Consider the following 21,765-nt stretch of genomic DNA (forward strand, 5'->3'; position numbering starts at 1 on the left):
CACTCCCCAATGTGTGTATATTTCAAAGCATGTTGCATGCCATAAACATGCAATTTTTTCAACTTTAAAAAATAAAAAGGAATAAGACTCTAATGTATTTTTGTGATTTATCAATATCAGCCTCAGTCACAAACCAATGGTTTGTTAGCAAATACATGTTTAGATGGCATTAAAATATAAAGTTCTTGCTGTTTTATTTATTAATTTTTTCCAAAAAAATTTTTTTAAGTACAAAGAATGATGTAACTCATCCCTTGCTTTCATCTTCCAGAGTTAGCAATGATTATTCTATTGGCATATTGGATTTCTATATTTAGAAAAAATAAAACGTTATGAAGAGTTGACTTTCAAAAAAAATAATATGTATTGTAATACTACTTTTCTGCAAACTGAGATATAAAAGAATACTGTTGATCAGTTAGCAGAAATAAACATCAGGAAAACTGCCTTTTTGATAAATGATTTCTCTGTTGAGTTTTAGTTGCATTGTTTGGCTTATATTTAACCATTTAAAACTACTTTTCATAAAACTACTTTTCAGCCGGGCTCGGTGGCTCAGCCTGTAATCCCGCGCCTTTGGGAGGCTGAGGTGAACGGATTGCCTGAGCCCGCGGGTTCGAGAACCGCCTGGGCAGCAAGACCTCATCTCTACAATAAATCAAAAAATCAGCCGGGCGTGGTAGCGCGCGCCTGTCATTCCGGCTACTCGGAAGGCGGAGGCGGGAGGATCGCCGGAGCCCAGCAGGTCGAGGCTGCGGTGGCCGGGAGCGGCCACTGCACTCCAGTCTGGGCGACAGAGCGAGACTCCAACTCAAAAAAAAAAAAAAAAACTACTTTTCATAGAATTATTTAAACATTACTTATAGTTTTGTTTTGTTTCTAGGTGACAGTGCATTGACATATATACTGGAACACATCTTTTAAGAAAGATGAGTTATAAAATGCTGGAGAGGATCTGGAGAACAGGGAAATCTTATACACTCTTGGTGGGAATGTAGTTTAGTATGACTATTATGGAAAACAGCATAGGAGTTTCTCAAAAAAACTAAAAATAGAACTAATATACAGCCCAACAACTCCACCATTGGGTATTTACCCAAAGGAAAACCTATCAGTATATCGAAGACATACCCGTACCCACCCCCCCTTTTATTGCTGCACTATTCACGGTAGCCAACATAGGGAATCACCTTAAGTCTCCATCAACCAATGAATGGATAAAGAAAATGTGATGTACATTCATATTGGAATACTATTTAGCCATAAAAAAATAATGACATTCTGTCATTTACAACAACATGGATGGAACTGGAGATCATTACATAAAATGAAATAAACCAGGCATAGAAAGATAACTATCCTATGTTCTCACTCATATGTGGAAGCTAAACATGTTGATCTGTGGAGATAGAGAGGAGAATGCCAATGACCAGAGGTGGGAGATAGGGTTAGGATATGAAGAGAGTCTGGTTACTGGGTACCAATGTTACAGGAGTAAGGAATAAGTTTTAGTGTTCTCAAGATGTTACCTTTATAATATCTTAAAAGAGCTATAAGAAAATCTTTACTTGGTTTGAATTTACTTTATAAATGAACTTGTCTTTTATTTTATTTTTTAAATTTATTTATTTATTATAAAGATGTGGGGTACAATTCAGGGTTAGGTATACAAACATTGATCGTGCAGGTACGCTTGTTGATGAGGTGTGCCCCTCCCTCCCCTAGCAGTTTCCCTCAAACTGTCAGGGGAGGGGGGTGGGACTGGCAGTTGAGTTGAGTTGAACATGTCTTTTAAATGAAGGATAAAGGAATGGGATTATTGACATACTGATAATGTATTTAGTTTTAACCTTGAAACCAAAAGTAGTATTGAAAGTTTGTTAAAATTAAAGCTTTAAAGTTTTAGTGTTCTGTTACACAATAAGAACAACAGTTAACACCAGTTAACTATAGTTAACAATAATTTATTATAGATTTGAAAATAGATAGAAGATTTGAAATGTTCCCATCACAAAGAAGTAAACGTTCAAGGTGACAGGGACCCTAAGTACCCACATTCTATCAAGAAACATGGTATGCATGTATCAAAATATCCCATGCACCCCATAAATATGTATAAATATTGTGTATCAATAAGCATTTTTATAAATAAATAAAAGGAATTTTCTTCCTCTCCCCCAAAAAGAAGAAATAATGATCCGCTGTAGTTCTTAAGGTCTTATCTGAGGGTAGAATGGGGTTTTATGGTCTTACCTTGACAGTTGATCTCTATTTTCTAGATTGTGCTATGGCAAGTCCATTTTTAATATAGTTTGTTTGCCTTAAACCGTTATACTTATCTGATAATGCTGATATGAGCTGAAGCTGAATTCAGGTTTAACTGAGGTCTAACTGACAGAAAGTGGAACTTTTCAGGAAAAGGAAGAGGAACAGCTTTTACCTTACTGATTCCATAAAACATGGTACCTAAAATATGGGAATTGTACATTTTATTCAAATTTGCTATTATATGTCTCCTGTTTATACAGCACAGACATCGTAAGTTCTTGCTCAACAGTAGGGGTGTTTAGTTTTTCTTCAGTCATAATTTCTCTCAAGCTGTCAGATAATTTTGTTTGCTGAGGTTCCTTTCCTGCATTCCCACCTCTCTCGTACCCTTTCCCAAAAGAATTCAGAAAGTTTACAAACCAACTGGAAAGTATTTATTTGTAGGTTTTCAAGTAACAATAATATCTTGAATCAGTTTCTTTTCTCATCCTTAGCTGAAACAAAACCACACACACACACACACACACACACACACACACATACACACACACACACACGTATTAATCTTGTGGGGTAAATAAAAGAAAGAATGTAGTGAAAGGAAGATTCCCTTTATGCAGGCAGCAGAGAACTTGTAGAGATGACTGAAAGTGCCTGAGGGCATTTGGTCCCTATTGGTTTTCACGTCAAATGCAATGGTGCCCACAGATAGCCTGTATTGTTGTCAGTTAAATGGGATCATGAGTGTCTGAAAGGTGTTTGAGAATGAACCGAAAATCATTTTCACAAGTGGATGATTACTTCTGCCACATGTTAACCGAACTCTATCAGAATGGCCCAGATTTTTGAGCCTGCATTAATTGCTCTTTCAACCTTGACTGAGGTTTCTCCTATGAAAGCCCTTTCCAGGACTAAACTACTCTATATATTGATTCTTTTTTCTTTCTGTATTTTTCCTTGAAAAATGAAGGCTTGTAGAAGAAAAGGCTTTATCATTCAACATGTAAATTGATTGTTGCATTTCTTTGAATAAAACGCTAGACTCATAAGTGATCCGCCAAAAGTAATAGTCCTTTTTTTTCAAGCACCGAATAATTCCCGTCTTCTGTATACAATTATGTTTTTCAAATATTCATTAGTGATGATTTTTCAGCATAAAGTAAAACCATGAACTCTCACAGCATGGACTCGGTGCAAATAAATTGTCATATTCTCCTTTCTATTAGAACTGTATGCCACTACTCTAATTGAAACTAAACTACAATATTTAGTAATGTGTTTGGAGAATTTTTGTGTGTTGAAGTATTCTTTGAACAATGTTCAAGTTAGAAAGGTTTTATAAAGTGCTTTTAAAGTGTTTGGATAAATGAGTTCTTCATTTCTTGTTACCATTTTCTATTTGAAATATTACATCCCGAACATTAACTGTGTTTTTACTACTAAATTTTACTGGAATGATATAGGATATATTATAGTTCAAACATATTGTGTTGGAAGATGAGTTAAATCTATATTTTTAAAACTAATCAGAAAACGAATTCTTAAAATTTCATTGACTTTTGTGATTATATAATTAGCTGAGAATATACAGTATTTATAGAAAGTGGCTTTATTTATTGGTAAAACTCATTTCTGGGGCTTTTTAGCTTAAAAGAGGATAAATCACAGACTATTACATGTGAATGCAATTTTTAAAAGCATGTATTCAAAAGGGCACTGGGTAAAAACAAGCATTTAAAATAGTTTTGTCTTCTAAGCAATACAGTGTTAATGTAATGAAATATAAATTTTTTAATTTAAATTTTAAAAGAGACATAAGACTTTTGCTGCTTTTTGTTTTTCCTGAAATTTATTTTTACCAAACTTCAGATTCCTCAATAAATCTATTACTGAGAATCATTTTGTTGATACTGTAAGTCATGTGCTAATGATTAGCATATCTCTCTAAAAAAAAGTTTTTATTTCTGCTGTCACAGAGCATTCTGATAGACTCCATACAGATTCTTTTAGCCAAAAATGAAAGTTTTTAGAAATAGATGTAATGCATCTTCCAGCAGGCTTATTAAATTAACAGATGACTTTTTTAAGGAACATGTTGCCACCAAAAGGTTGTATAATTTTTAATGTGAGTACTGAGATAGTCTAATGACCATATGTAACTATTGACATAGAAGATTCAGAAAGTACACTATTTGCTTTGTTGGTAGTAACTATTTTGACTTGGGGATTGACCATTTTCTTTAAAAAAAGAAAGGAAAAGAAAATCAAGTAAGCAAAAAACCCCTTTTAAAAAATTATCTTCTCGACTTTTTTTCTAACAGCAGGATACATATTCTACAACCCACATCATATTTTAAATGTACAATTAAAAATTTGAAAGGTCAGTTTTTTTATATCTCTGATACTTGAGGATGCAATATGACTTAACAATCATTACAAATGCCAAAAAAAAGGAAAGAAAGAAAAGAAAAGAAAAAGGTCATAAGTGAATGAAACAATGAAACATTGGTTTACATTTAGTTGGGGTTTTTTTTCTTTTTCTTTTTCTTTCTTTGTTTTCTAGCAATAATGTATGTGTTTCTTTGGAGCAAATAATGCTCTCCATTAGAAATAACCCTAAAAGAGGGATTAATACTTTACAATTATTGCTGTGTTTATACTGATTTATAAAACCAAATGCTTTAAGGCTTTGCTCTTATGTGTTAAATCCGAGCTTTGTGTCAGTGCTGCTAATTTCTTTGTTACCTAATCCTGTGTAAGACGAGAAGATTTTAAAGTTAAGCAGGCAATTTTTTTGTTCAAAGAGAACAACTTCTTAATACCTTGCTTAAGTTGGATGTATTGATGAAAGCAAATACTTTAAATAGTATCTGAGCAGTTATTTTTAAGTAAGCCAAACTAACTCTAATTACATGAGTATAGTGATGCACTGGAAATATTTCAATGGAAGTGTTATATTTAGTGTAAATTAGCTTTGGAAATATGTGCTCATGAAGTATGTTATGTATAATAGGATATCTCCTTTATCCTTATTCAGGTGATTCTTGGATCAAATTTAACTTTAGTAAGGATTTTTTTTCCCCCTAGGGCCATATGCTTATAGAGCACTGGAGAATTAGCATGGCCATAAACGCTGCTGAAATTTGTGTTTTTTCATTTTTGATTATTTTCTGATTGAATTAAAATAATTTTTAAAAGACGAGAAAAAATGTTTTGTTTAAAGCCAAACTCTAGGTTGGTAAAAATGAATGTTAGAAAAAGAAAAAAATATGATTTTCTTTTTAAAATTAGGTGAAAAAAAATTCACAGTTTCCATTAGAGAATGATTCTCTCATACTGTGTGATAAATACTTATTTTATTGGATAACGTTATAAATTGTCACATAAAAACCAGTTAAATGTGTGATCCCAGTTTGACTGGTATTTGACAGGTCTGGTTTACATACCCTTAAAAAAACTTTTTTTATTTGAGTTAATCATACAATCAAGAAGAAGCTGGTAATGACTCAGCAGGCTACAGAAAATTCAGGGAGAATACAGCTGCAGGACAGACCAACTAGCAGATCTGCCATATATGAGCCAAGGTACTCTCTCTCCAGGATGACAAACATGTTTCTTGGATATTTTTAATGTCTCTATTTGGTAGAATCATATTTTTTAACTTTAAAGTTTTTTTTAATTTTAAAATTGTGGTGTACATTTCAGGGTTAGGTATACAAATATTCACTGTACAGGTACCCTTGTTGATGAGGTATGCCCCCGGTAGAATTATATCTTATAAAGCAGTAAGAGAACCAATTTGTCCAGACTTCAGATGACAGTAAAATATTTAAAAACTTGTTTGAAACAAGTAAATACAACCGGGTTCGGTGGCTCAGCCTGTAATCCCGTGCTTGGGAGACTGAGATGAGTGGATTGCCTGAGCCCGCGGGTTCGAGACCCGCCTGGGCAACTTGGCAAGACCTCATCTCTACAATAAATCAAAAATTAGCTGGGCATGGTAGTGTGCGCCTGTAGTTTCAGCTACTTGGAAGGCTGAGTGGAAGGATCGCCGGAGCCCAGCATGTCAAGGCTGCGATGACTGGGAGCATGCCACTGCACTCCAGTCTGGGTGACAGAGTGAGACTGCAACTCAAAAACAAAAAACAAACAAACAAACAAAAAATAAGTAAATACCTGTCAAGGATCTGTTTGTTTAATGCTATTTGTTTAATGCTATTACCATTGTATGTCGAATAACATACCTGTATGGCAGATCTGCTGGTTGGATTTAGTTTCTATCTATTTAGTTTAGCTGCACCTTTTCCTTTTACAGCATATAATTGATTTTCATATTAATTACCCTCCGATGCTATAGGATCCTTTCCAAATCATTAAAGAACTATCAAATTATATGTTATGACTATGTCAAGCCACTTATTATATACAAATTTTTTAAAAATAGGTTACAGATATAGATATAGTCTCTCCAAATAGAGTAACTCGTGTTTCTGTAATTAAGGATAGTCAAACATTGCTTTAAGTGTAATCCACAGAATCTGATAGCAGGGTAAATGTTAACTTTCTTTTTATTTATTTTAAAGATGTGGGGTACAATTCAGGATTAGGTATACAAGTTGTCATCATACAGGTAAAGTTTGTTTCCCACTTCACCTGGTTTGAGATCAGGTACCCTTATTGATGAAGTATGCCCCCACCTTCCCTGGCATTTTCCCATCTCTTTTATATAGTATTATGATAAATGTTCAAGGTCCACTTATGAGTGAGAACACGTGGTACTTAGTTCTTTGTTTCTGTGATAGATCACTGAGTGAAATGTAACTTGCATGTATTTGTATGAACTAAAAATATTTTGGGCTTTAGATACCATAAAAGAAATAATTTAAATCCTAACACAACATTACAAAACAAACAGAACAGTGACTCAACAGCAATGCTAGACAGATGTATTCAGAGAAAATGCATTTTGATTTTCACAGGTGGTTTTTGATAAGTGGATTATCTAATGGTTACCAAATAGTCAGACGATTGTGGCACCTTTTTGCCCAGTCCCTCCACATGTAACCCTTGTAAGGTAATAGGACAACTCATTTACAAGGAATTTAGACTACTTCAAATTCCAAAACTTGAGGATGACCTTGAAAACTGGAAAATCCATTTACCCATGAAAGCTTAACAGGCATGTTCTACTGCACTCAAGATAAAGAGATAGGCACTTATTTATGGTCTATAAATATTCAGTTGTCATACCAGAAATGCTTATTTGTAGTCATAATGACCACATCCCAAAGTATTTAATAATGATAATGTTTTTTCTCATACATTGCTAGTAGTGATACAAAATGGAATAGTCACTTTGGAATACAATTTGGTTGTTTATTGTAAAGTTACACATACACTTTCTTTTTTCTGAGTGGGAGTCTCACTCTGTCGCCCAGACTGGAGTGCAGTGGCCGCTCCCGGCCACCGCAGCCTCGACCTGCTGGGCTCCAGCGATCCTTCCACCTCAGCGTTCCAAGTAACCAGAATTACAGGCATGCGCTACCACGCCCGGCTGATTTTTTGATTTATTGTAGAGATGAGGTCTCGCCAAGTTGCCCAGGCAGGTCTCGAACCTGCGAGCTCAGGCAATTCACTTACCTTAGCCTCACAAAGCACGGGATTACAGACTGAGCCACCAAGCCTGGCTTCACATACACTTTCAATATGACCCAGCAGTCCCTCTCCTAGATGTGTCCTCAGGAGAAATGAAAACATAAGCTTACACAAATATTTATAGTAGCTTGATTTATGAGATCCAAAAAAAGTAGAAACAACTCAAATGCCCACCAACTGGTGAATGGATAACCACATTGCTGTAAATTCATACAATGGAATGTATTGCTTAACAATATAAAGGAAGGGACTTCTGATATAGGCAGCCATTTGGGTGAACCTCAGAAGCATTCTACAAAATGAAAGAAGTCAGATACAAAGGCTATGTACTGTATGATTTCTGTTATATGACATTTTGCAAAAAGAAAGACTATAAGGCCAGAAATAAAATCAGAGGCTGCCAGAGCTCGGGATGTGAGGAGGGGATTTATCATAAAGGACATGAGAGAACTTTGGGGAGATGGAAATGTTTGATAAGTTTATTGTGGTAATGGTTATGTGACTGTGTCAGCACTCATCAAGCTGACAATCTAAAACAGGTGAATTTTTCTTTCTGTCAACTATACCAATAAACTTTACCCAAAACAAAAAAGGAAGATATGTCGGTCAATATCGAAATTGTGGAAATACAAAAGGTAAAAAGAAAATATGAAATTTATCTTTAATCTCACCAGCCAGATATTTGTTACAAGTTTAACATTTTCTTGCATTTTTCTGAATTTTTTCCCCAGGCATATAGTGTGAACTCATGTGACTGCCTTTTTTTTTTTTTAACTTTAAAGTCACAAGAATTCTTTCTCATCATTAGTAATTCATTTTTACTTTTAATGACAACCTAATCATTTTTTATTGTTTGAGTCTGAGATTGTTTTTGAGTTTTTACTCTTTAGTAATATTGATGAATGCTTTTTTCTCCATTCTTCCCTCATTTCTAAATGTGCTTCTTATGTCAAAAAATTACCTTTAAACTTGTGACAAGGCAGCTAGAAAGTGATACTTGGTACCTAATCTTAGAACTCATCCTTTAAATCACAGTAACAAAGAAATGTGTATCACATGTTCTCACTCATATGTGGACCCTAAACACTTACCATAAGACTATAAGATAGGGATTGGCAGTAGCCAGAAACTGCCAGGGGAGAGGGGGCACATAATATAAATTAGGGTACCTGACCTCAAATCAGGCAAAGTGGGGACCAAAGGGAGGCCTACACTTTACCTATATAATGACCACTTGTAAACCTAATCCAGAATTGTACCCCCACAATTTTAAAATAAAACAAATAAATTTTAAAATACAAAAAAAATTTAAAGTATACTTATTCAGTATGGTTATCTTTTCTAATGTATTTTACCTGTGTCCATTTTTAAAATCAGAATCTTTTCTAGCTAATAGGATAACTTTAAGAGTTTAGGGACTGTTATATATATATTTTTTTCTGCATGCTATTTCTAATTGCCTTGTAGGCAGGTAATCTTTTGCTGATTTTTCCCCCATTAAGCAGAGAGTCAGTAAAACTCTTAAGACCAGATACTTTCTGGATATGTGTCAGTTTTCACTTTTGTGTATGTTTGATTGGATTATTTCTTATGGTGCCACAGCCCAACTTACTTGAAGGTCCAACATCCAAATGCTTGCCTTAGTTCCAGTCCTAAATTCTCTTTTAGTCTACTTCTTATAACACCTTTCACCAGCCCCCCTGTACTGCATGTATGCATTCACCCACTTCTCTACTTTCTGTCTTCAGAGAAATCATACATTTTCCTTCCTGATGTGTTAACCCATCATCCTGAGAGATGTTGCAGCTGACTATTACTCCTTATGCAGGACCTTCCCTGTCAGCAATGCTGACACGGACTTGCTTGTGGTGTTGATGGTTTGCATAACACTTCACTTTCACTTGTGTATGACCTGGTTGCCCAGAAGTCTGCAAAGTCTGCACTTTGAAAGTGCTGAGAAGCAGGCTGTGGTTCCAGCCAAAGGTTATTCTGAATGCCCTCTGTTGCTCCTAGGCGGCTATTTGGTGCATGTCTTGCCAGCGCATCTTCATAGCAGGCATCTGTCATGTCCGCAGTATCTAGCTCCTGAGGTCATTGCTGTTAACCTTGTAATAGGAGCTTGGGTATGTGCATTTCAGGAGAGGAAATTACATAGGAAAGACAGAAAGAGAGCAGTTAAACACCTATCACTAGAACCACAGAAGAGAAATTAGAGGCTGGAGCAAAGGTGGGGCAAAGGGTTTTAAGAGGACCTTGAGAAAAAACAATGAACAGATGAGAACAGGAGCAGTCAACATCTTAGCCAGTCTTTAAATGAATTCACGTTTCATCCACAAGCACAGATGATGGTATTAAGGGCCGAATAGATGTTCACCAAACACTTCATCTAGCTGATACGTCTGAAAGAAAATATGTAATTGATTTGGATCATTTGAGTGATGCTTGCCAATGCAATAACTGTTTTTATTTTGATTTTTAATAACTTTATATTCTTCCCTGATTCTGAAAATTTAGGAGACATGGAGAATGAGGAAGAAAACTTAAATCTGCCCTAATTCCACCACTCAAAGAAACAATGACTAATATTTTGGAATATTTATTTTATTTTATTTATAAATTTGAAATCATTAAGTGTGTTGTAATTTTGAACCCAACTCTTTTCATATAATGTTATTTAATGGGATATTTTCTATATTATTAATTTTATCAAAAACACCATGTCAGTAGCAGCATAGTATTTCTGTCTGTGGCTATACCATTACTTATTAATCCCAAACTGTTGGACATTCGTTACCAGTTTTCAGTAGCATAAATAAAAGTGTTCTGGGTATCTATGTAGCATCCATCTTTATGTGCATCTCTAATAATTACCTTAACACATTCCAGAATGTAAAGGTGGGACTATTTCTACATATTGCCATGTTATCCCATAGGAAGGTGATCTCATGTACACTTACTCCCTCTGTTAATGAACAAGAGTGCCCATTAATTTTACTATACCTTAGCCAATAGCCCATGTTACTGTTATTAAAGGGGGGAAACCGTTTGTTTGTTCCTGTTTTGCAAAAGATAATTCTTTTTAATGATATAAGAGCTAAAAATTCATGCTAGGATTTTAGCTGTCAAAATTATGAGACTTCCAAAGATCTTAAGCTCCTAAACAATCTATGTTAGCCATAATGCTGTTTATCACTCCAGATTGTGTATAAATTAAGTTAGTTTGAATAGCCTCTGCCCTGTTATGCCACAATCCCTTCAGAAAAAGGGATTGTGATAAAATATTGTGAAATCTGTTTTTAAATTTTAAAGTTAGGCCTCTTTGCCATATTTTAAATGTCTAACAATATTTTCCACTTTTGTAGAAAGTATGTGTATAGTTCTGTGATATAATTTTAGAATACTGTAGCTCCTCACACCAAGGTCACTCTTGATTCATTTTGAATTGATTATTTTTCCTTCCTGCCACTTCAGTGTATCATCTATACATTCAGTAAGAGCAATATTCTGAAATAACTACTATAATCATTTCAGTGCAGTCTACTAAGATCAGTGCAAAGTAAAACAAAAGTCATGGTTGAGATTGTGTTAAACTATACAATGTCACTTTTTATTATTATCTGAACTTTACAGTTTAAAAAATTGCAATAAGACACTCTCATAAGTCAGGTAAATCCCCAAATGATAGAGCTGACAGAAAATTTAGAAATCAACAAATCCATCCTTCATTGGATAGGTGAGGAAATGGAAACTGAGATTGGTGCAGGTGCATCTTGGGGTCACCCAGCTGGACAGTGACCCCTCACCCTGGGTTCTTGACTCTGTGGCCAGCTCTTCCTCAGGCCGCATTGCTCAGCTCCTGTCATCTGAGAACGGAAGCATTTAGAACCGTGTCCCCCGTATCATAGTCTTTGTCTCTCCTAAGTATGTGTAAAGAATAAAATTCCAGCTGGTTCTTTTATTATCCTTTCTGACTCCTACTTCGCTCAATTTGTGGTAAGGACTGACAAATTGATAAGCTGCATAAATCTGTTCCCTTTCAAGGATCTCGAATAAGCTCAGGCATTTTGTCACATAGAAGCTGCATGTTGTCTCAGATTTCAAATGAGTTAAACTTTGCCTTTAGCAGGCTAGTCTCAAAAATAAATACCTATGGGAGAAATATGATTACACAGAACAACAACATTATTCATGTAAAGTATTCTTTTGCATGTTTGTTTTTCTTCCAGATATCTGTATGCCGTTGGACAGAAGGTTTGGAAAAGGTGGAAAAAACGTTACTTTGTTCTTGTTCAGGTTAGTCACTTTCTTTTCTGTTACATAATCACTGTAAGACAACGATTCTCAAGTTTTTATTTGGGTTATATCTATCAATACTTGCTGTTTTAGAAGTTTAAGAAATTTAAAAAAATATTTTATTTAAAAATAAAAGTAAGAAATCCATTACGTGCAAACACAAATAAGATTTTTATGTAAAATAACTGTATTCCAAGCCAAACAATTTAGTAAAATGAGTCACATTGTTTCCTGCTTTTGCATGTCTTTTTATTGTCTGGTTTAATACAATATAACCATATTCTTGTATCAGCTTCTGTATTCATTTTGTTGCAATATCTGATAAAATGTAACCTCTAGGAAACTCCAGTGTATACTCCTGAGAGAATAACTGTGAAAAAGGCAAATCACTTTTGGATATTTTTATAAAAATAGTTTTGACCTTGCAGACCCTCTGAAAGGATCTTGAAAACTTCTGGGATTCCAATACTATACCTTGAGAACCAGTGCATTATTCTGGTATTTTGAAGATAAACCATATAATCAACCATTTTAATACAGATAAGCCATTTTAATGCATTTAATGCAAATATGTAGCCATTTAACACAAATATACCACATTTTATACAAATTTTTAGTGTCTGGCATATTTAATACAAATAAGCCAACAACTTACTTATTCACATAAATTTTTTTTTAAATCAATTAACTGTTTTATTTATGATTGGATTCTGAATGCAGACAAATTATTGAAATATACAGTTTGGGTGACTTATTTTTTTATTTTTTTTTTTTTGAGTTGGAGTCTCACTCTGTCGCCTAGACTGAGTGCAGTGGCCGCTCCCGGCCACCGCAGCCTCGACCTGCTGGGCTCCGGCGATTCTTCCGCCTCAGCCTTCCAAGTAGCCGGAATTACAGGCATGCGCTACCACGCCCGGCTGATTTTTTGATTTATTGTAGAGATGAGGTCTCGCTGCCCAGGCGGGTCTCGAACCCGCGGGCTCAGGCAATCCACTCACCTCAGCCTCCCAAAGGCGCGGGATTACAGGCTGAGCCACCGAGCCCGGCTTGGGTGACTTATTTTTAAATCACGAATAACCTAAGTTAAATTTACCCTAAAGAATAATTTTCTAAGTAATAGTTATTTCATCCCATGAAAAATTCAAGCTATTTTGTTCCTAGTGGGAATATATAAAAAGAGAATCACTCAAGGAATTCTTAACACAAAACAGTCGGTAAAATTTCATTGATTTCTACCACACATTAAGCAAGCTTAACTGAGCTGGATCAGAATGACATAGTGAAATACCAAGGAAGGAAAATGATTATTTGTTGTCTTCCAGAGATACATATAGCCTGTTGTCTTCCAGAGATACATACAGCCATCCATCAATTTCTGGATAAAATTACTTTATTGATGTCCCATGATGTCATGGTAACTTCATGAAAAGTGTGAAAATTCAGTCAAAAGTAGTTTTCTCTATATGTCAAACAGCCAGCCTACTTTTTTTTTTTCCAGGCTAAAAAGCAAATGTTTCTAATCAGAACCAATATTTGATCAACTAGTTTAATAAGCAATACACCCACAGAGATGCACATACACAGTCAATTTTTTTTTTATATAGATCCCAAGCTTTTGCTTTGAGCAAAGGTTACCTGTTTGGAGTCCTGGGTGATCTGTCCTCCAAAAAATGACACCCTTGAGGCATCTTCTACAGTTTTCAGGTTGTATTTCTTTACACTGGTACAAGAATTTAAATGCATTTACTAAGCAATTTGGGTGTAGGTCTTTTTGGACATTTACCTTTTATTCATATCTTATAGATAGATGTCTCAGAACTCATTTAACAAGTTTGTGTTAGTGATTTGTCTTCATCAAGTCTTGTGAATATATTTAACAAATTTTTCATAGAAATCACAGCTTCTTTTTCAGTTATAATTTATGCATTTATATAGAGACTCTCATTTAATTCATTAATTTCAGTAGCTAATGTTATTGGCATAAACTATTTGGGAACAAACCCATCCAACATGTAGTAAGCAGTGAGCTTGACTGGTGGAAATATGTATGAGAGAACATGGGAATATGGTCCAGTAACGACAAATGATCAACATGTCATTCATATTAGTCACTATGTTTTAAAGAATAAATGGAGGGTATCTTAGTCTGCAGATCTGGTTAAGAAACTGTCAACTAAAACTTTTAATATACTGATTGCTTTAACTTGAAAATTAGGCTTCTGTAGATTATTTTTGAGAGGTTAAATTATCACCTAATGCTTTTTGCCAGGTAAGATTCCAGGTAATCTTTTACCCCAATCTAATTTTTTAGCATGTGATCATAAGAATTCAAAGTTATGGAACAAACACATATACTCTGATTATCACTAATGAAAGAGTTTAGAAATGAAAAAAGGAATTGGAATACTTTGAGGCTGTTATTTGGTTTGCCTTTGGGGAAGATTAATTATGTCTTTGGGGGAGCTAAAATTATCTCAATAACAACAATATATTTTACATTTGAAAAGGAAACATTCAACTCAAATCAGAGTAGGCCAACCTGTATGCTCCATAATTGAAATTTAGGAAAATCACCACCAAATGATAATTTGTACTTATTCTACCTGAGGTATCATCTTAATATTGAAGTCTTGTTTAAGCATAATATATTCACACACACATATGTACATATATACATACGTACTCACACAGAGAATCCTATGTCCATGTATATTGAGTATGCACGCCAGTACTCTGACAACTTTTTGAAGTTTAAACACAGTTGAATTGTCCATTCAATTCCAAATGTAATGGGAAGACAAACTGAAGGCACATGCTTCAAAATCAAGATGGATATGTATGGCGATTCAATGAAAATGGCCCATTGGGAGGAACTTGGTAGTTTTTATTAGTATTTTTAAAGACAGTTCTTATTCTATCCACACACAGCTTATAAGTTCATACCTGCAGGCTATGTTATTGAAAGGTGAAGGAATCATTTTCATAGGAGGACAGTATACCCCTGCTGTGTCTGCTGCGACCATCAGCAGAATGGTGTTCTGGTGATAATGTGAATCTCATCACCACTTGTGAGTGTGTATTATATGAGTGATATAGCTGGAGATCCAGACATCAGCTCAAGAATTTGTACTCATAAAGATTGATTGAGAGTCAGGTTTGGCCAGCTGCAAAATCATTGTTCAAAGTGAACACTCGAAAGGCACTGAGGTGAAAAGACTTTTCAAAGGTGCTCACAGGAACATTTAAATTGGAGTCAAAGTAATGTGAAAATAAATCATTTATTAATACTAGGTGTTTATTTGACTTCTATGTAAGAGTACTTTTGGTCCTTGGTTAGATTCTAATACCAATATAGTTATACAATAGCTATTAATGCTTTCTGAGAGGCTGCATTTTAAAAAATAAAGATATAGCCAGGCTCAGTGGCTCAGCCTGTAATCCCGCGCCTTTGGGAGGCTGAGGTGAGTGGATTGCCTGAGCCTGCGGGTTCGAGACCCGCCTGGGCAGGCGAGACCTCATCTCTACAATAAATCAAAAAAATAAATCAGCCAGGCGTGGTAGCGCACGCCTGTAGTTCCAGCTATTTGGAAGGCTGAGACTGAAGGATCACTGGAGCCCAGCAGGTCAAGGCTGCAGTGGCCGGGAGCGACCACTGCACTCCAGTCTGGGCGACAGAGTGAGACTCCAACTCTAAATAAATAAATAAATAAATAATAAAGATATATTTTGGTTGAAGCCAAACTGAAAGAACAGTGATTTTAAAGAATATACTTGGAATCTTACCAAAATTAAACTTGTGTAGGTTTATTTATTTATTTATTTTTCTTATGCTTGTTTTGTGTTTTAGTATTATATTTGGAAGATGTCATTGGTGTACTTAATGATACTGTAATATATTATAGTTTATTATGATAAAATCATTTAATAGCTTTAAATCTGTGATTTAACTAAACTGAATCATTTCGTTATTCCAGTTTATTCTAAATTCTGTTAATGCCTATTCAAAAACTGTATGTCCCAGGTATTGTACATTCTCACCTCTTCAAATAACTGTGTCACAGGTATTGCATAGTATGTGTTAAATCTAGAAATTCCTGAAGCACTCTCTTTTAGCATAATTATTGCTTTATTTAGTCTAACCTTTATTAAACAGTTACTTTGTGGCAAGCATTTATGTAAAGCAAGTTGAATAATTTATCTTGTTTTGTCAGAATAAGCCTATAAGGGTAGGTATTATTATTATTATCTCCATTGTACAGAAATAAAACCGATGTATAGAGGGATTATGGAACTTGCTCAGGATTATGCAGTTTTGTGTAGAGATTAAGCTTTTATTTCCTTTTCCATATTGCTATGATTAAATTGATGCACCCTACTTGACTGAAGACAAACAGATATATAAGGAATCACTGTAGACCATTACTTTCATGAGTTACAAAACATCGTTACTCCATTAAAAACATGGCCAGAGAGTGCAGGTACAAAGATTCCCATGTTCACGAAGGGCCCTTACTTGGTGACATCCCTGGAAACTAAAGTAGATGTCTGTGCCGTTTTGGCCCTGTATCGAAGTGTTCACTGCTTGTTGTCGATGTGTCAGCGTCATGACTTGAAGTTACTGCAAACAACAGCAGGATATCAAGACATAATGTTAATTACATGTCAGCTGAGTTGGCATAGGATGTAAACAGTCAGCCATGCCATGGAGTGATCCGTGCATGCTGCAAGCATGCGAGAGGCACTCTGTCAGTGAGATGCTGTCAAGATCTGCTTTCAACATAAAGTGGATGCCCTAGCCTATTGATTTTGAGCTATTCAGCACACATGGGGATCCACTGCAGCAGACACCCCTCTTTTATTGGAGAACGCCACTGTGGCCTGGAGAACACGAAGTTCACAAATAGATGGTCTGGGCTTAGTCTAGGACATCAGCTGATGTTTGTTTATGGCAGTGAGGTAATGTAAAGTGAACAGATGCACTCCTGCTAGATCAAGATATCATGGGATGGTGGCTTTAGAGCTCTGAGTTTCACAATGGTTTAAAATTTACAAACCTAGAACATGATCAGTGTAGAATTAAATCAAACCCAGGCAGCTTTTATGGTAGAAAATGAAAAGCCTCCATCAACATTTTTACCAGTGCTACCTTCTGACTCCAGCCTCCTTCTCAAAAGTAACCACTACTAACTAATAGTAGGAACTTCCAAACTCCTATCATTATATGATATATACACACACACACATACGTCCATCCATCCCTCATGGAATCATTCCATATATTTTTACTCTGTTAGTTGCTTTGCTTCCCCTTTAAAAATTTATCAGAAATTGACATGTCAACATATAAAAGCCTAATTTATTATTTAAGTAAATGATTGAATTCTATAATTCAATTAACATAATTTACATAATAGTTCCCCTTGTTTGGACATTGGGGGCTTTTTAAAACCAATAACAAACAATGTTAGCTGGATATGCCTATATTCCCAGCACTTTGGGAGGCCGAAGCAAGAGGATTGCCTAAGCCCAGGGCTTCAAGACCAGCCCGGGCAACTTGGTGAGACCTTGTCTCTACAATAAATCAAAAACTTAGCTGGGCATGGTGTTGCACACCTGTAGTTCCAGCTACTTGTAAGACTGGGGCTGAAGGATCACCTGAGCTCAGCAGGCCAAGCTATGGCTGTAAGCGTGCCACTACACTCCAGTCTGGTGGACAGAGTGAGATATCGACTCAAAATAAAAACAAAAAACAAAAAACAATGCCTCCATCGATATATGTACAATTTTTATATAATAATCTTTGTGTATATGTAGGAGTATTCCTACAGAAGTGAAATTGTCAGGTCAAAGGACACAGATACTCATAATATTAAGAAAGATTATACAACTTTAGATGACCCATGCATGTTTAAAAATTCACCAAAACTTTGGCTTTCTTTAAAAATTGAAGTTACTTTTTCATAGTTCATACCCATATGTTAAGTTGCATGTTATTTTATCTTTCAAAATGCACATCTTCAATAAGAAATAGAACTGAAAATTCTTCTGGTTGTGGAATTTACTCGGAACAAAATGTTAGCAGAAGATTTTCTATTTTAGCTTTCATTTTTAAGTTAACTTTTTCTTTATGATCATTGGGTTTTCTATAGCAAAAAAAAAAATGGTGATGACAATAGTGGCCATATTGATGTGATTTGCCTTTGAACATTAACAAACTTAATGTGTTTACTCTTCAAAACAGCTCTGAAATATACTCCAATGAGCATCTACTTATGACTCAGGAGCTAAAATCACAAAAGGAGACAGACAAGGTAGAGTGAAAATAGGACTGGATTTAGTAAAGAGAATCTTATATAGATCAGGCAGTGGTCCCAATTTGAAAATTCTTCCCTTTTTCATATGTAGTGTTCTCTTAAAAAGACATTATTGTTCTGTTTAGATTCCAAGGTAATGTCTGATTCCTCTTGATTTGCAGCTCATAGCTACATGAAAGAGCAGAGAACTCGAGAATGAGAATTGTACATTATTGGGAAATCTAAATTAAAATTTTATGGGCTTAATGTTTTTGGAAAATTTTTCTACAAGACTCCATTTAAAAATGCTGTGAATGTGTGTATGTATCTTTGTATACGTACGTGAGTAGGTACCCTTCAAAACACAGAATTATCTTTTGGAGGGTGGGCTCTTTGTAGTACAGGCTTCCCTCACTAGGTAAGTGTTTTAGGAACCCATTGGCATCAGTGTACCAGCCAGCATTGTTGTGTGTCATGATTTGCAGAAGAAACACCCCGAGTTGTGGTAAACAGGTGACTGGTTCTTCCACTATGACAATGTACCTGCCCACGCTGTGCTGTGTTCAGTAATTTTTAAACAAAAAACCAACATGACCCCCATGCCCCATCTTCACTTTTCATCCGCTCTCACCCAAAGTAACTCTTTTTTTGTTTCCACGGGTGAAAAAAAAGTCCTCAGAGGGAAATGTTTTGCCACAGGGAAAGAGGTAAAACAAAAAATGGCAGAAGCACTAAACAGCATCAAAGTTGATGAGGTCAAAGACTGTTTTGAGAAGTGGAAAAAGTGTCTCCATAAGTGTATTGCATCAAACGGAGAGTATTTTGAAGGTGACTAAAGTTTAAACATGTAAGAATAAGCACACATTTTAAAAAATGAATTCTGGGGTTTTTGGGTCCCCCATATGTGTGTTTTTGTGCATGTGTGTACTTTACTACACACACACACGTATGTGTATAAAATCTTCAACCATAAATAATGTGCCTGCTGCATGGTAAGACTCAGAAATATTTGAGTAGGGGCTCAGTAAATATTTGTTGAATAAATGAATCTCTCTCCTTTAATATAAGTTTCTTCTCAGACCTCTTTATGAAACATTGACTTATATTTGAGCATACTTAAACTAACACCTAGGTGTCCTTTTCAGTCCCTCACTTCCTTACTCCCAAGTCAATCAGAACATATTGTTCTATAGCCTAAGCATTCACATTCAGTCTTTCCATCTCCTCTGCCATCTGCTAGTTGAAGCCACCCTCATCCTCACATGGACTCCTGCAACAGCATCCTTCCTGTTCTCTCTGCTTCCACTTCCACCATACTCCTTACACACTATTCTTCACAGTCAGAATAATCTATGTGAAACATAACTTATGTTATGACAGTTTGCTGCTTACATTCTTCCAGTAACTTTTCTTTTCACTTAGAATAATGTGTCACCATGACCTAGAAAAGATCCTGCATATCTGGCCCCAAGTTTTGATTAGCTGTTCCCTGTCATTGACCAGCATCTTGACTTCTAAAGCTTGACCCCTAGATCAGTTGCAGTGCCAGGGCTAGTTTAGCACCTTCAGGTCACTAGCCCCCCCCATCCCCAAGGTACCTTATAGAGATATATAATGTGTGTTTGTTATTTAAGTCTGGTTTCTATGCAAATCTGCCTTTGGATTAAGTTCCTTATCTTTCTTCCACCCTAATTGTTAGGCTACCCTTAAGTCTCCTTATAGAAATTCTGAACATCCTATGGCTTTAATTTTTTCCCATGGCTGGGTCTTTCTACCTACCTATTTAGGTATCAGTTCAAATGTCACTTTTTCAAACATACCTTTTCCACCCGCCCCCCGCCATCTGCAATCTGAGGTAGCCTTCAACTCATTCCCTGTCACATTATTCTGTTTTATATTTTTCAGAGCATTTATTTCCAATTAAAATTATATTTTAGTTTATAAGTTTAATTATTTTTCTATCTTTATACCCCTTCTAGAAAGTGCACTCTATGAAAATAAGGACCTTATTATTCTTCTAGTCTACTTTAGAATAAAAGTGGAACTTTAAAATTGTTACATGAGTAAAAACTGACTAAATATTTGTTAAGCAAATGAATATATGTCAATCAGCATTGTTATTTTTAAAAATGCCTTTTCTTTCTCTAATTTATACACTGAGTGCTGGATCTTTTTTATGCCATTTGGTCAAGACAGTTAATAGTAAATATATATTTTCCTCAATTCTATCAGCATCTTGAAGAGATATTCATTTTTCTTGATTAAATTAAGCTCTAGGATTTAAAATAAAATAACTCTAGCAGCACCTTTGGCCTCTGCCAAGAACATTTCCAGCTAAGGATTTTTTAAGCTTTAATCTTTGCTGAAATTAGATGGTGGCAGTTGCTAAGCTGCCAGCTGTTAACATGATCCCTACAGTAGGAATACAACACACCAACCTGAATGCTGTGGTCTCTGAAATCTCATAGTTAGCACTTACACGTGTGGACACAGACAGGTGTTGAACAGGTTGGCAATTGAGAAGCAAATGGGAGGTTTCCTGTACCAGATGCAGATACCTTGTGGTGCCACAGCAACTTAAGGTGCCCTGTCAAGGGTAGTGATGTTGAAACCTGATTTAATGCTGTCCTCAGATTAAAGTCTGTTTGTATCCACCAATTCTCAACAAATCCATTCTTTAGGGAATTATTAAGAGTGGATTGGGTTAAAGATATTGAACGCTTATCATTGCTGTGCTTCTCTTGAAGGGATTTTCAATTTCAATATAGTAAACTATATAAGCTTTGTTCAGTAATACACAAGTAAGCTCGTAAGTGAAAACAAATACTAGATCAGAATAGGTCAGACCACCTGCTTCTCTCTAATTCCCTGGCATGTGGTGATGGGCCAGCATGGAAACTGCAAGGCTACCTCTAAATGGGGACACAGGGAGCAGGGTGATCTCTGGTCTCTGTAGTTAATCTTTGAGCAGCATATTTTAACTATCAGTGCCAGCCGATACTGACAGTTCTTTCAGAGTACACCTTCTGAGTAGCCTGGATCTGGATACTGGCTAGCAAACCTGTAACTACAAGGTATTAACATTATTCAGAAGGATTCACCTGAATCTACACTGTGGATCTGTTGGAGCATTGGCCTTGGGAATGGGATGTCGTGTGACCTTGCAAAAGGGATGGGGGAAAGTAAGAGCTCTTGGGGTTACTAGAGGAATCAAAAGAAGAATGTGTCATCATTTTATGGATATAGAATCAGGAAT

The 21,765-nt window shown here is 35.7% G+C and overlaps 1 protein-coding gene across 14 annotated transcripts in view; it reads left to right on the forward strand.

Moving 5' to 3' along the window:
• The window catches only part of CADPS2 (calcium dependent secretion activator 2), a 589,108-nt gene that overhangs the window by 365,321 nt on the left and 202,022 nt on the right, over nucleotides 1–21,765 (forward strand). For all 14 annotated transcript variants that reach the window (XM_021715434.1, XM_008063869.1, XM_021715437.1 and 11 more), the window contains exon 9: nucleotides 12,150–12,216. In XM_021715434.1, coding sequence (XP_021571109.1) covers nucleotides 12,150–12,216 — 67 coding nt within the window. The remainder of the gene's footprint in view (nucleotides 1–12,149; nucleotides 12,217–21,765) is intronic.

The sequence above is a fragment of the Carlito syrichta genome, unplaced genomic scaffold, assembly GCF_000164805.1.
Source record: "Carlito syrichta isolate Samal-C Ts95f unplaced genomic scaffold, Tarsius_syrichta-2.0.1 Scaffold307112, whole genome shotgun sequence".
Lineage (NCBI taxonomy): Eukaryota > Metazoa > Chordata > Mammalia > Primates > Tarsiidae > Carlito > Carlito syrichta.